The sequence below is a fragment of the Eptesicus fuscus genome, chromosome 14, assembly GCF_027574615.1.
Source record: "Eptesicus fuscus isolate TK198812 chromosome 14, DD_ASM_mEF_20220401, whole genome shotgun sequence".
Taxonomy (NCBI): domain Eukaryota; kingdom Metazoa; phylum Chordata; class Mammalia; order Chiroptera; family Vespertilionidae; genus Eptesicus; species Eptesicus fuscus.
The window spans coordinates 69,446,152-69,459,734 of record NC_072486.1 but is presented as its reverse complement, the minus strand read 5'-3'; the positions used below and the strand labels follow the sequence as shown (position 1 = coordinate 69,459,734).

Sequence of the window (13,583 nt, the reverse complement as noted above, 5' to 3'; positions counted from 1 at the left end):
GAAAAATATCTACAAGATAAAAAAGCATGAACTAGATGTCCTGTCTCCTGTCTACTTTCTAGGCTTTCTTTTTGTTGTTGTTGTTGTTTTAAATGTTTTTATTTATTTCAGAGAGGAAGCGAGAGGGAGAGAGAGAGAGAAACATCAATGATGAGAGAGAATCATTGATCAGCTGCCTCCTGCACGCCCCCTACTGGGGATCAAGCCTGCAACCCGGGCATATGCCCTTGACCGGAATCAAACCCGGGACGCCCCAGTCAGCAGGCCGACGCTCTATCCACTGAGCAAAACCAGCTTGGACTAGGCTTTCTTTTATATGTTTCTTTTCATCAAGGTAATTTAAGAGCCATTGCTATTAAACAATGGCTCTTATCTACTAAGGAGAAATAGGAGCTTAAAACTACTGGTTTGGCTCAGTGGATAGAGTGTTGGCCTGCAGACTGAAGGGTCCTGGGTTTGATTCCGGTCAAGGGCACATGCCCAAGCTGTGGGCTCAATCCCTACTAGAGCGCATGCAGGAGGCAGCTGATCAATGATTCTCGATCATTATTGATGCTTCCATCTCTCTCTTCCTCTCCCTTCCTCTCTGAAATCAATAAAAAAATTTTTTTTAAAACTACAAATATGGTATTATACTTTTAAAAAATAATAAACATATTTGAGGAATTTTACATGTTCACCAATTTCAGGAACTTTCAAAGAGAACCATATTTGTCCATATTTGTAATAGCAGAAAATTATCATTGGCACTCATCATAAATCCATAGAAGTTGTCTTCAAAATGGAGAAAACTTTTCATTTATTTCAATCATCTGCCATCTAAATAGTAAAAATAGGATAAATGTAAAGAAAAGATAATCCAGCTCCTAGCTCCATCTTGGCGAGACTGAACCATGGCCTCAAAAGAGATTTTAGGGGTAGTTTCCTCCCGTGCACCGTGTCCCATGCGCCTTTCCCATTACAAACCCACTACACACTCATGACAAACCTACAAGGCCCAGTATCTGTCTGCCAAACCCTGTGCAGCTGTAGGGGGATCATGCTTCTTTGTAAGGAGGAAAAACCACTCAACAGAGGACAAATCAAGGTGCCTGGACACATAGCAATGTGAATGCAGTGCATTTTCAGTCCGAAATGTGCTGGGGATTGTTTCCTCTTAGACATGTCTATGCCTCACACCTCCAAAAATTAAGTACTTAAGATATACTATTTTTTACTAAAAAAAAAAAAATAAATAATAAAAAATTCACTCAGTGTGATTTTCAACTACTAGAACAGCAAAACAAAATTGTATATAGGTTCCCAGTGTTTTCCCAATTAAGATTTCTTTTTCTTTTCTCTCAAATCCTTGTGGGGTAGAGAAGGGGAGAGGGTGCCAGTATAGCAGATACAGGCTGGGAAAAGTCCATTTAAAATGCCGATTGAGAGCAAAAGACTATAGCTCTTGATCGAGAGGAAGGAACAATTGTCCAATCCATACTCAGGATGTGAAGTCTGGTTTAAGAAGTGGGATTCATAAGCCACACTGGTTTGCTCTGCTTCCAATTCCAAAGAGAACCAAAAGCAAGGACAAAGCCTTGCTCCGCAAAATGTGGCCCTCACACCAGCAGCCTCAGCAGCACAGAGGAGCTTTTTAGAAATGCAGACGCTCAGGCCTGACTCCACACACTGAATCAGCCTCTGCATTGAACACACACGAGGCCCAGGTGATGGTCCGCACGCAGAGGACTTGGAGTGAGCAGTGGACAGCTAATCCCTTCCGACTAAGGCTGTTTACTTCTTTGCTGCAAATAAATTCCCCACTGTGTCCAGAAGTACAACTCCCCTGGCACTTGGAGAGAAAAAAAAAAAATTGGAACTTTGCATTTCTGTTCTGTTACTTACTAGCAAGTTACAGAACTTCTCTGAGTAACACCCCCTTGCAAAAACAAACATACAAACAAACAAACAAACAAACAAACACTATCTTCCCTAGCTGTGATGAGAATTAGAGGAGAGAGTAGTGTAAGGATGGCCAGGCATGTGCCCAGCCCAAGGCAGAAAACTGCTTCTGTTGCAGTAGCGAGAGGAAATCAAGGATCAGCAGACACAGCTTTAACATTGAGACAATAATGGCGATTTCCCCAAAGCTGGCCTATACATTTCATACAATTCCAACAAAACTCCCACAGTTATTTCTAATTGTATACCACAACCTTACAATCAGTATGTAAGAAGAAATCTGTAACCAAGACAAAAAAGGCAAGTGCTTTAAAAAGAACAGAACATGCAAGAATGCATAAAATTCTAGAGAAAAGTTCTATTAAAAACACAGATAATTTTGTTTTTTTATGCAGCAACAGATAACATAAGTGAAATGAACAAAAAATAGCGCAAACTGAAATTTAAATATAAAATACTTAATGAATATTAATTATGAAATGAAGTAATATATGTAAATATATATGCATATGTAAATTGATGCTATGCTCACTGATGGTGGAGGAAGTAAAAAGTAAAGTAACAGTGAGATAAAACTTTAAACCAGCGATTTTCAACCCATGTGCTGCAAGAATTTTTAAAACATGCAATGCCTTACTAGTTAGTCAAGGGCACTGACCTCTTTTCCCTTAGATGGTCAAATTTAAAAATGACAACAGCCAACACAATAGCCATCCGGTGTGAATGAATCAAAATTATACCTATTTTTTGTCAGATAGGCAAAAAATATATCATACTTTTTGGTGTGCCGCTGGATTTTAATAATTAGTGTATGTGTGCCATGAGCGGATAAAGGTTGATTATCACTGCTTTAAACCTTTCAGAATGGCAAAAATTAAAAAGTACCATCACCAAGATGGCAACAAATATTCGCATCCTTATAATGGGGTGTAGTGGTGCTCTGATTTCTAGGGGCTGGGTTCCCAGCACAGGACTGCTGCAGCTAAGGAGTGTAATAGTGGTAACACTAGCGGCAGAGTTAACACAATTACAATTACCACCATTACCACTGCAAGGAGTCCTTTGACTCAGCAACCCACCTCCTGGTAATCTACTTACAGGAGATCATTATTGTAGTAGTACCAGCAGTAACAACTGCAAGTACTACTACTACTACTGCTACAGAGACAGTACTTAAGTGCCACTGTTCAAGCACGTTACATACAGTAACTTGAATCCTCACTCACAACAACTCTAAAAAACAAAAACTCTCATTCCTATTTCACAGACTAGGAAATTGAGGCATAAACGTGCCTAGCAAACATAAGAACTTATACTGATACTAGTAGCCCATTTGCAGGAAGAATCCTGTAAGCGGCCGCTGCTGCCGTGTGCGCTGCCGCTGTGGCTGCCGCTGTGGCTGCCACCGCGCCTGCACCGGCGCGCCCCGCTCCGCCCCGCCTGGGCTTTCCCTCTGGCAGCCACTTTGCTTTCCACTTTTCCTCCCTCTTCCTTCAAAGTTGTCTTCAGTCTTCACTCCTCCCTCCCTCAGCGTATGCAAATTAACCGCCATCTTTGTTGGGTAGTTTGCATACTCGTCCTGATTGGCTGGTGGGCGTGGCTTTGGCTGGTGGGTGTGGCTTGGGCATAGCGAAGGTGCGGTCAATTTGCATATTGCTGTTTTATTAGGTAAGACTAGCTCTTATGCGGCTATTGTTACACATCCTCTGACAGCAATTCTAACCCAAAAGAAAAAAACAATTTAATAAAAAATATTGTGAATGTACATCTGAATGTTCATGAATGGGAATACGTGGACAAGTATGAGGAAAGATATCTTTATATGAAATAAAGAAAAACAGGAGGACCCACACGAGGCAGTTTGCACGGATTATTTTGGTGGAGGAAGGTGACTTTTGAGAGACAAGGAGGGCTGGAGAAAAGAGGAAGCAATCTCAATAATCAAAACACACACCACGTGAGAAAGCTGAGGTGGAGAATAAAAACAAAGACATAACATTTCACAGTCTTTGGGGACACAAGGAGCTCTGCAGGAGTTTAAGGAACAGGTATTTTCAAGCAAACTTCATTACTCAAAAGAGCCATATTTTTGTTAAATGATTTGAGTTTTCCCCCCCAGGTAATAGAAATTATGGAGAAAATTTCCAAATCATTTATTCTTTGTTCAACAGCAACAACAAAAAAAAACCCTACTAATTCCAAGGTTCAGAACCCATACTCATCCATGGAAAGGCACTGTATAGGTAGAGCAAGCATGTCAAACTCAAAGGCTAACACAAGCCAAATAAACAAGGTTTAAGTTTATGTGGGCCACAAAAAACCTTGTTCTTCAAAAGCAAAATATTTCCTGTTGCGCACACCAAACAAGTCAGTACAAGACTAATGACAGGGCAATCGGCTGCTAAAATACTTGCTGCTGGTATTAGCGGAGAGAAATGGTACGCTGGCACATAAGGAAATGAATGCAACACCATTATAGTAATCAGTCATTAGCGAATGTTGTAGTTCTTTATTAATAACTAGAGGCCTGGTACATGAAATTCACGGGGGGGGGGGCCCTCAGCCCAGCCTGCACCATCTCCAATTTGGGACCCCTCGAGGGATGTCCAACTGCCAGTTTAGGCCCGATCCTGCAGGGGACAATCTGGGACCACTGGCTCCTAACCACTCGCCTGCCTGCCAGCCTGATCACCCCCTAACCGCTTCCCTGCTGGCCTGATTGACGCCTAACTGCTCCCCTGCAGGCCCGATCACCCCCAAATGCCCTCCCCTGCAGGTCTGGTCACCCCTAACTGCCCTCCCCTACTGTCCTGGTTGCCCCTAACTGCCCTCCCCTGCAGGCCTGATCACCCCTAACTGCCCTCCCCTGCAGGCCTTCCCCCCCTCCAACTGCCCTTCCCTGAAGGCCTGGTTGCCCCCAAATACCCTCCCCTGCTGGCCTGATCGCCCACAACTGCCCTCCCCTGCCAGCCATCTTGTGGCGGCCATCTTGTGATGACATGAGGGTGCGAGGGCCACCTAGACTTTTATTAATATAGATTATGTTTGACATGCTTGGTGTAGAGGAAAGAAAGCTGAGTTCTGCTCCTGGCACTGTCGTCTTTGGGCTATTTGACCTTTGGCTAGTTAATAACTGACACTTAAGTTTTCTCATCCACAAAGTAAGGAAGTTCAACCTGATCACCCTTAAATACCTTTTTAGATATATAAAAGTCTGATGATTCTATTATTAACAAGTACAACGGAGAAAAGTGAAAAACTAGCAAATAGGAGTGATAATTATTAACATTTTAAAGAAAATGGTAATTTGATGAGCCACTTAAAATTATACATTTTTAAGATTAATTTAGGAATTAATTAGGAATTGTACAGTTTCAAGTGGTGAGTTTAACTACTCAATGCTTTAATTTTCATGTTGAGGGGGAAAAGTTACCAGTTTAGGTATCATTCAGATTACTCACTGAAGTAAGACTTGATTTGTCACCTTAAAATGGAGCCATCCATAAGGAATAGTTCAACAAAAATGTCATTCTCTAGAGACCACATGTAACAGCTCTATGAAAAAAGGCTGGTCAGTGACAGCCAGACAGCCAAATAAATAAGTTACACATTACCATTTCGAATGGAACATTTTTGAATATGTTATTCATAGAATACAAAATTGTCCAAAAACATACCTGCTTAAGCATGACAGTTTCCTAAAGCAACAAAGTTTTAATTTTTATATTCTCCTCAAAAGTTTTATAAATAAGAATGTGAGTATGAGCAACACAAAATGAAAATTTGTGTCTGAGTGCAAAGCATAAAAAGTCACTAGCTCATCGGGCATAAAGATTTCTATGAGCTTGTTAACATTTAGTGTATTTTATTTTATTAAATAGTTATGGGATTTTCCAAAAGGATACACAAAATTCCTGAAAACTTCCCCAGTTTAGGAACCCTTACATGAAAACCACCTTTTCAGACTGATTGGAATCTTCTGGGGAAAAAACCCACCAACTCTTTAGAACATAAGTAAGACTGGCTAGCCACAGCCAGGTTTTCGGGCTGGGATGACGTGGGGAAACAATTCCCGGCTTGCACAGTGATCTGAAATTCCTGAAAACAAGCAGTTCCCCAAGGAGCAGGTCATAATTTTCTTATCTACAAGCACAGGCACGTGCATTTATTTATATCCCCAGATTAACTTCAAGTCTAATTTTACTGCCACTGGGTATCCAGGGGTGGATTTCTTTTTTGAAATGGAACTTGAGCTAGATCAAAGACATTTTAAGGTCAAAATTTACTTCTCTGGAAAACAGAGGGTGTGATCCCATGTCACTAATTAATGCTTAGCCGTGCCCTTGGGCGCATTCCGTGGTGGCTGTAGGCAGGAAACCCCCGTCCAGCCGTCCCCACCTGTCGGTGCGGTGGCCCTGACTTACCCAAAAGAGCAGATTGAGGGCGTAGAGCAGACAGCGCAGGCACCTGACGGAATCTTCTCTGGCCATGGTGACCCCCGGGAGGGAGAAGCCCCATTCTCTCACCACATCCTATCCCCAAGGGCAAGACGGCAGCGACCTGCAGCGGGCAGGGGAGAACAGAGAGGACTTACCACCGCGCTCCGCACCCTCAGTTCATCCCTTCCCTGCCAGCCCTCGGCGGGGTCCGGAGTCTGGTTCATTCCAGACACCGCTTCCCCCAAAATCACTTGGTGAAGTTCTGAGCGTAACCTCCCCGCTCCGCCAAGTCCCAAACCGCCTGCAGATAACACCTGCTGAGCAGAGAAAAGGGTGGCTCCCCGGACGAAGGAAGGCGCGGAGTCAACTCCGGTTCCCGGGGGACCCGCGGGCGCTGTCTTCTGAATTCTGATGAGACGCTCGGGACAACCTCCCTCCGTCCGCGCCCCTCCTTGGGGACAGCTCCGCTCAACTCCAAACTCCCCGCTGGAGACATCCCAGGCGCCGCCGGCGAGTCCGAGGGTGGCAGTGTGCCTCTCCTTAGGACAACTCCTGGGGCCCCCAACTCCGCACCCCCCACCCCATCCCGCAGCTCCGGTGGGAACGCGCGGCTCCGAAGGGGGCGCCGCGCTGAGTTGGGGTTCCGCCCGGCGACTAGAGTTTCTCGGGGAGAACGTGAGAAAAGGATGTCTCGGCCCGGAGTGATGGATTAGCCTGGGGCGGGGACGGGGATGGGGACGGGCGCAGGGGAATCGGGGCCCGTGCAGCTGTGCAGGCACCGGGTTCGTCCTTCACGTCCCCTCCCCCGGCCCCGGCCGCGGCCGCGACCCCGCGCTCCCAGCCGCCGCGGGAGCACAAAGCCGAGCGCGGTCCCCCGCCCGCCACCGCGTGCGCGCGCCCCCGGCAGGGCGCGGGGGGCAGCGCGGCGCGGGGAGCGGCCGAGGCAGCCCCTAAGTCGTTCAGCACACGGCGCCCGGGCAGCTGCCGGCGCGCTGGCGGGACCGCGGGCAGGAAAGGCGGCAGACGTGCGGCCACTCACCGTCCGCGTCTGGCCCCGCTCCACACTCCCGCCGCTCGGCTGTCGGGGACGCACGGAGGGGGCTCATCGGGGCCAGGACGCTCCCCGCGCGGAGCCGAAGGGCTGCATCGGCTCAAGCTGGAGACGCTTCCCTGGCTTCCTCTCCGCCCGCCGCCGCCGTCGCCGCCTCCTGGGAAAAAGGAAAAAAAAAAAAAAAAGAGTCCTGGGCAGCAGTTGCTGGAAAGTCTCTGCTAAGCCACCTCCCAGCGCCGCTGTCCCTCCCAAGTTCTCGCCAAGTCCGGACGAGGCAGCGGCGGCAGCCAGGGCTGGCTGCACAGACTCTCGGCGCATGCTCCGGCCGCCGGCCCGGGTCGGGTCCTAGTGGGTGTTTCTAGTCCCGTCACCCCGAGTGAGCCCCTTAAGGGACGCCTCACCTCTGCAAGACACCGTCCAGGAGCCAAAGCCAGGGACTTTGGGGAAGTCCACTCAGTAAAATGGTGGTGCCGGAGGAGGGGAGGGGAGGCTATAACCATAGGGAAGCGGGCTCTTATTCTATGAAAATATTTGTGTTTGGGAAGGGGGGTGAAAGAGTGGACCAACCCAATTCCTGCAAGGAGAAACCAGTTTGCACAACCTTTCGGGAACCACCTCCTGTGATTTGTCACTAACGTGGTGCCCTGTGATCCTTTTAATTGCTTTGTTGCCTCCCAGATTAAAACACACACACACACACACACACACACACACACACACACACAGAGTTCTTTCCTACTTCCATAATGCACTAGGAGACCCCAGAGTAAACGTGTCCAGGTCTGACATCCAGCACAGGAAGAAGGTATTTTTAACTCTTTCACAGGTAATACAAAGACTTCAAATTTTTCTCCCAATAAGACGGTGTTTTAAGTGGCTGATTTACCTTGAATTGTGTACATACTAATGGAATTGGATTTGGATTTTTTTTTTTAAGCTAGAGATTCAGGAAGTATTGAAATAATAATGGGAAACTATCCTTCTTTTTAAAAGTTTCTTTGGGGAGTAAGAAGTTTCACACATAAAAATCACTCCATCATATCTCCATATAAAAATGTGATGTTTTATGCCTCGTGATAGCCCACATTTCTATAATTATTTTTATGCACATTGTGTGGCAAATAAATCTAGAATAACAAATCTGAATCCCCAGACATAAAAAAACATTTTTTAGAGAATTATTAGGAATTTATTTGAGCCGAACTGACAGCAATTATCGGGAAGCAAAATCTCAACGAATTGAGGAAATGTGCCAGAGAATGGCAGTTATACATCTTATTTTATTTTATTACTATGGGGCCAGTGCATGAAATTCGTGCACTGGGGGTGGGAGGTCCCTCAGCCCAACCTGCCCCCTCTCACATACTGGGAGCCCTCAGGGGATGTCCTACTGACGGCTTAGGCCTGAGCCCCACATGGAGTGGGCCTAAGCCGCAGTCTGGCCTCCCTTTGTGGGAGGCAACTGGGCTGATCAGGGGAAGGCACCAGCCCCATCACCCCGCTGCTGCAGACACTGCCAGTCACCGCAGCCACCAAGGTGTTTTCATCAACACCGACTCCAGTCCCTTCACCAAGAAAAAATGACAACTGTCTTTAGGCATTTTCAAGATGTGTCTTTCATAGGATATGCATTTCTTTATTATTATTTTTTTTTATCCTCACCTGAGGATATGTTTCCATTGACTTTTAGAGAATGTGGAAGAGAAAGGGAAAGACAGAGAGAAACATCAAAGTGAGAGGAACACTTTGATTGGTTGCCTCCTGCATGAGCCCTGATCTGGGCCCCAGCCAGGGAGGAGCCTGCAACCTAGGTACATGCCCTTGATCAGAATCAAACCCAGACCCTGCTGTCTGCAGGCTGAGGCATTATCCACTGAGTCAATCTGGCTAGGGCAGGATATGACATTTCTTAGCCTTCCAGCAGCGGACCTTCATTTTTTCTCCAGAAGTGTGGTGGAAAAACCCTAGATCACCTTTTTAGATTCTTATTACCCAAGTTCCTAAGAATATTACCAGTGGCATACAGGAAGCTTAGCCAATGTGCAGTCCGAAAAGGTGTTTCCTCTATAGTTCACACCAATGGAGGGCTGGGCCCTGTCCAGGCCTAAAGTCTCTGGCCGAAGCTTTAGCCCTGAGCAGGCCCCTCCAGCTCCCTCTGATCACCGGCTCCGCCCCTGCCCAGGCCTGCCCAGGCTGAAAGCCTCTTGGGCAGGAGTGGACCCCCAGCTCCCTGCGATCGATCGCAGGGGGTCCGCTCCTGCCCAGGCCTTACCTCACAGTGACCTGGTTGCCAGGATGTTCCTGGGACACAGGCACTGGGCGCCTATGTATGCAAATTAACCGCCATCTTTTTTGGGTTAATTTGCATAGTCACTCTGATTGGCTATGGGCGTAGCGAAGGTATGGTCAATTTACATGTTTGTCTATTATTGGGTAAGATAGTTTATAGGCAATGTTATTTTGTATTCGTTTCAGGGGCACAGCACAGTGGTCAGACAATCACACTTCACAAAGTGCTCCCCCCCTTCATATTTCCAGGACTCACCTGACACCTTACATAGTTGTTACAATGTGATACCGTATTTGTCTTTCTCTGACTGACTTATTTCACTTAGCACAATACTCTCTAGGGCCATCCATGCTGTCACAAATGGTAAGATTTCCTTCTTTTTATGGCTGAGTAATATTCCATTGTACAGATACACCACCACTTTTTATCTATTTGTCTGCTGATGGCACTTGAGTTGCTTCCATATCTTGGCTATTGTAAATAACACTGCAATGAACATAGGGACGCACACATTCTTTTGAATTAGTGTTTCAGTTTTCTTCAGATATATACCCAGAAGTAGAATTGTTGGGTCATAAGGCAGTTCCATTTTTAATGTTTTGAGGACACTTCATGTGTTGTCCATAGTGACTGCACCAATTTGCACTCCCACCAACAAACAGTACACAAGGGTTCTCTTCACATCCTCACCCACACTTACTGTTATTGATTTATTGATGGTGGCCATTATGACAGGTGTGAGGTGATATATCTTTGAGGTTTTAATTTGCATTTCTCTGATGATTAGTGATGTTGAGCATCTTTTTGTATGTCTATTGGACATCTGTATGTCCTCTTCGGAGAAGTGTCTATTCAGGTCATTTGGCCATTTTTTAATTGGATTGTTTGCTTTTTGGTGTTGAGTTGAATGACTTCCTTATAAATTTTGGAAATTAACCCCTTTCTAGATATATCATTGGCGAAAATGCTCTCCTTTTCCGTAGGTTGTCTTTTCGTTTAGCAAGCAACATCTTTGAGAAAACCTAATAACGGGGATCCTGCTTACATTGCTCTAAGGGGGAGAGGGGGATAGAATCCTGTGTTTGTCATTGCCTGTCTACATCAGTTGCTGCACGACCCAAGTGACAATGAGACATACACTCATTTGGGTAGAAATAAAATCACCACTACAAGAGAACCAGTGTTCTGGGTTAGAGTTAGCACAATCTTGGAAAGCAAGTCACTAAGCTGAATGTAAGGCAGCAAGCCCCGAAGAGCCAAAGGCAGCCAACCATCTACACAAAACGCCAAGAAAAGTGTCCAGGCATCCATTAGGCGACTCTAACCCTGGCAGCAAAGTATCTTCTAGAAACATGGAGAAGAGTGAAGGAACCCACTTTTATCCACCATCAGTTTCCGCTCAAATGAGAGAGCTGCGAAGACAGCCCATCATCTGAATGCTGCTGGAACCACACGTTCCTCTGAGAGATAGAAACACCCCCACACTGGCAATCTATGACTAGCGTCAAAACTGACAAAAACAGCACAAAAAACTTCCATGGCACTGAACAGAGATCCTCTTCTAATTCTGGGACACAGTGCCTTTCCATAATTCATAAACTTTTTGATGTATTCTTTATTCATTTCAGAGAGGAAGGGAGAGAGAGAGAAAAAAAAATCAATGATGAGAGAATTATTGATCGGCTGGCTGCCTCCTGCACATTCCCCACTGGGGATCAAGTCCACAACCTGGGCCTGTGCCCTGACTGGGAATGCAACCATGACCTCCTAGTTCATAGGTCAACACTCAATCACTAAGCCAAGCCAGCGGGGCATAATTCTTAAACTCTTAAGGGCCCTAGAATAATACAATTTTAGAGGAAGTTGCTTTGGAAGTATGTATTCCCCCCCCTCCTTTTTTTTATTAGTAAATAAGTAATATGGAACCATAGAAGTTAAAGGAGTTGCTCAACATTATACTTATAGCTAAATCAGATTCCAAACTAAAATTCAGAATCATACTCTCTAACGGTACGTGAGTTCAGCGATTCTCAAAATTGCTGTCTATTAGAGTCACTTGGGAAGTTCTGAAAAAATTCTAACACTTAAGCCATACCCCACACCAGTCAAGCCAGAGTCGCTGCAGATGTGGTCTAGACATCCAGGTTTTTCAAAGTTCCCAAGTTAATTCTAACCTGCAGCGAAGGCTGAAAATCACTGCAACTGACGCCTTACAGATGCCAGAAAACTAGCAAAGGAGTCTCTTCAGGTTTAGCTGGATCCAATCCTTCACTTGTGAGTTGATAAATTAAAATTAATATCCTCATTTTACAAGTTAAGAAGAAAACAGAGCTCTAGTTTCTGCTGTAAATGCCCAATAAACCGCTATCAGAGTATATGAGTCAAAATTTCAGTAAAGAAGATTGCACCACATTGGGGACACTGCGGGACCGGGCAGCCGTGACTGTTTCAACCTGACCATGCCTCCCTTCAACTCCTGCCCCTCAACTCTAGTTCTGCCTTCTGGAGTCCACAGCTTGAGCCATCCTTCTCCCATCTGCAGCCCTTCAACTCCTCGAGGGCAGCTGCTATCCCCTCCCTCTCCAATTGCTGTCTTCTCCAGAATTACAGAAGCACAGTAAGACTTGACATCATAGCTGTCATTTTACAGGCTCATATTTTATTCTGTGAGAATAACATCTTTTTCTGTACACACAAAAAAAGGAGGGTAGAAAAATCCCAAAATGGGCATGACAATTTGAATGTAGAATAACACATTAGGAAGATTGTGTGGTCTATTCATTGCCCATGAGGCAGGAATCCAATTAAGTAGCTACGTGTGCTTCATTAAATACCTTTTGACTGTGTGGCACCTACTAAGAATACTTAAGATACTAGGAATAAGATGGGTTCCCTATCCTCCATGAAAAGGCAAAACTATTCTTTTCAGTTTAGATGATAACAGCTGCTATTTAGGAACAATCTCAGATGTGTCAGTCCCAGAGTCAGAACTAAAACTCAGCTATGCACTAAGGTAATATAAGTTCCTCACTCCACGAGGCAACTAATTTGTCCATATGTTATTCCACTCATTCTGCTCAAGTTGTACAGAGGGAAGCAGCAGCATAGGGATTTGGTAGAATGAATTTCTTTTTTTTTCTCACTGTAATACCCATTACAGTACACTTAGAACACTTCTTCACAATCAATGCAGAAACAAGGCATAATGTGTTTTGAGCAAGTAATATGTGTCTGACATGCTAGATGCTTCTCATAATGTATCTTGTTAATTTATCATAAACGCACAGTGAGATACTGAGATTCACTTGATTTCTCCAGGGTCATACAGGTAGCAAGTAAAGAAACAGACTATAAGATGTGTCTGACTCTTCGCTATGCTAATCTGCACTAAAATAATATTTCAAATCTGGGTGGGGAGTCATTGACAAACCTCAAAAAGAAAAAATATTCTAAGGAGTATTTATTAGTTCTTGAGAATATGAGACTGAATTTCAAATATGTATACTCAAACTATGATTGGTGAATCTAATTTTACCTTTTATTTCTCAAACAGTACACCCAATAGGACCTGAGAAAAGTCTTTTATCACTGAATTAGGCAGACTTCTCTCAACTACAGGCTTAAGGTTAGCAAACAAAATACAGGATTCCCGGTAACATTAGAAATTCAGATAAACAACAAATACTTTTTTGGTATAAGGATATCCCAAATATTGCATGGGGAAAGTACCACATTGGACACACATGCACTAAAAATTTATTTATATTTATTGGAAATTCAAATTTAACTGCACATCTTAGATTTATATTTGCTAATTCAGGCAACCCTAAAATATTCAACTCAAAGTGCCACAACAATAAGG

At 44.8% G+C, this 13,583-nt stretch overlaps 1 protein-coding gene across 1 annotated transcript in view; it reads right to left on the bottom strand.

Annotated features, from left to right (window-relative positions):
- TSPAN12 (tetraspanin 12) overlaps positions 1–7,884 on the bottom strand; it is a 74,711-nt gene extending 66,827 nt beyond the window's left edge. The window contains exons 1-3 of the mRNA XM_008157584.3: positions 7,833–7,884; positions 7,420–7,588; positions 6,366–6,501 (exon numbers count right to left, since the gene is read on the bottom strand). Of these exons, the coding sequence (XP_008155806.1) occupies positions 6,366–6,431 (66 nt within the window). The 5' untranslated portion in view covers positions 6,432–6,501; positions 7,420–7,588; positions 7,833–7,884. The remainder of the gene's footprint in view (positions 1–6,365; positions 6,502–7,419; positions 7,589–7,832) is intronic.
- Positions 7,885–13,583: the final 5,699 nt, after the last annotated feature.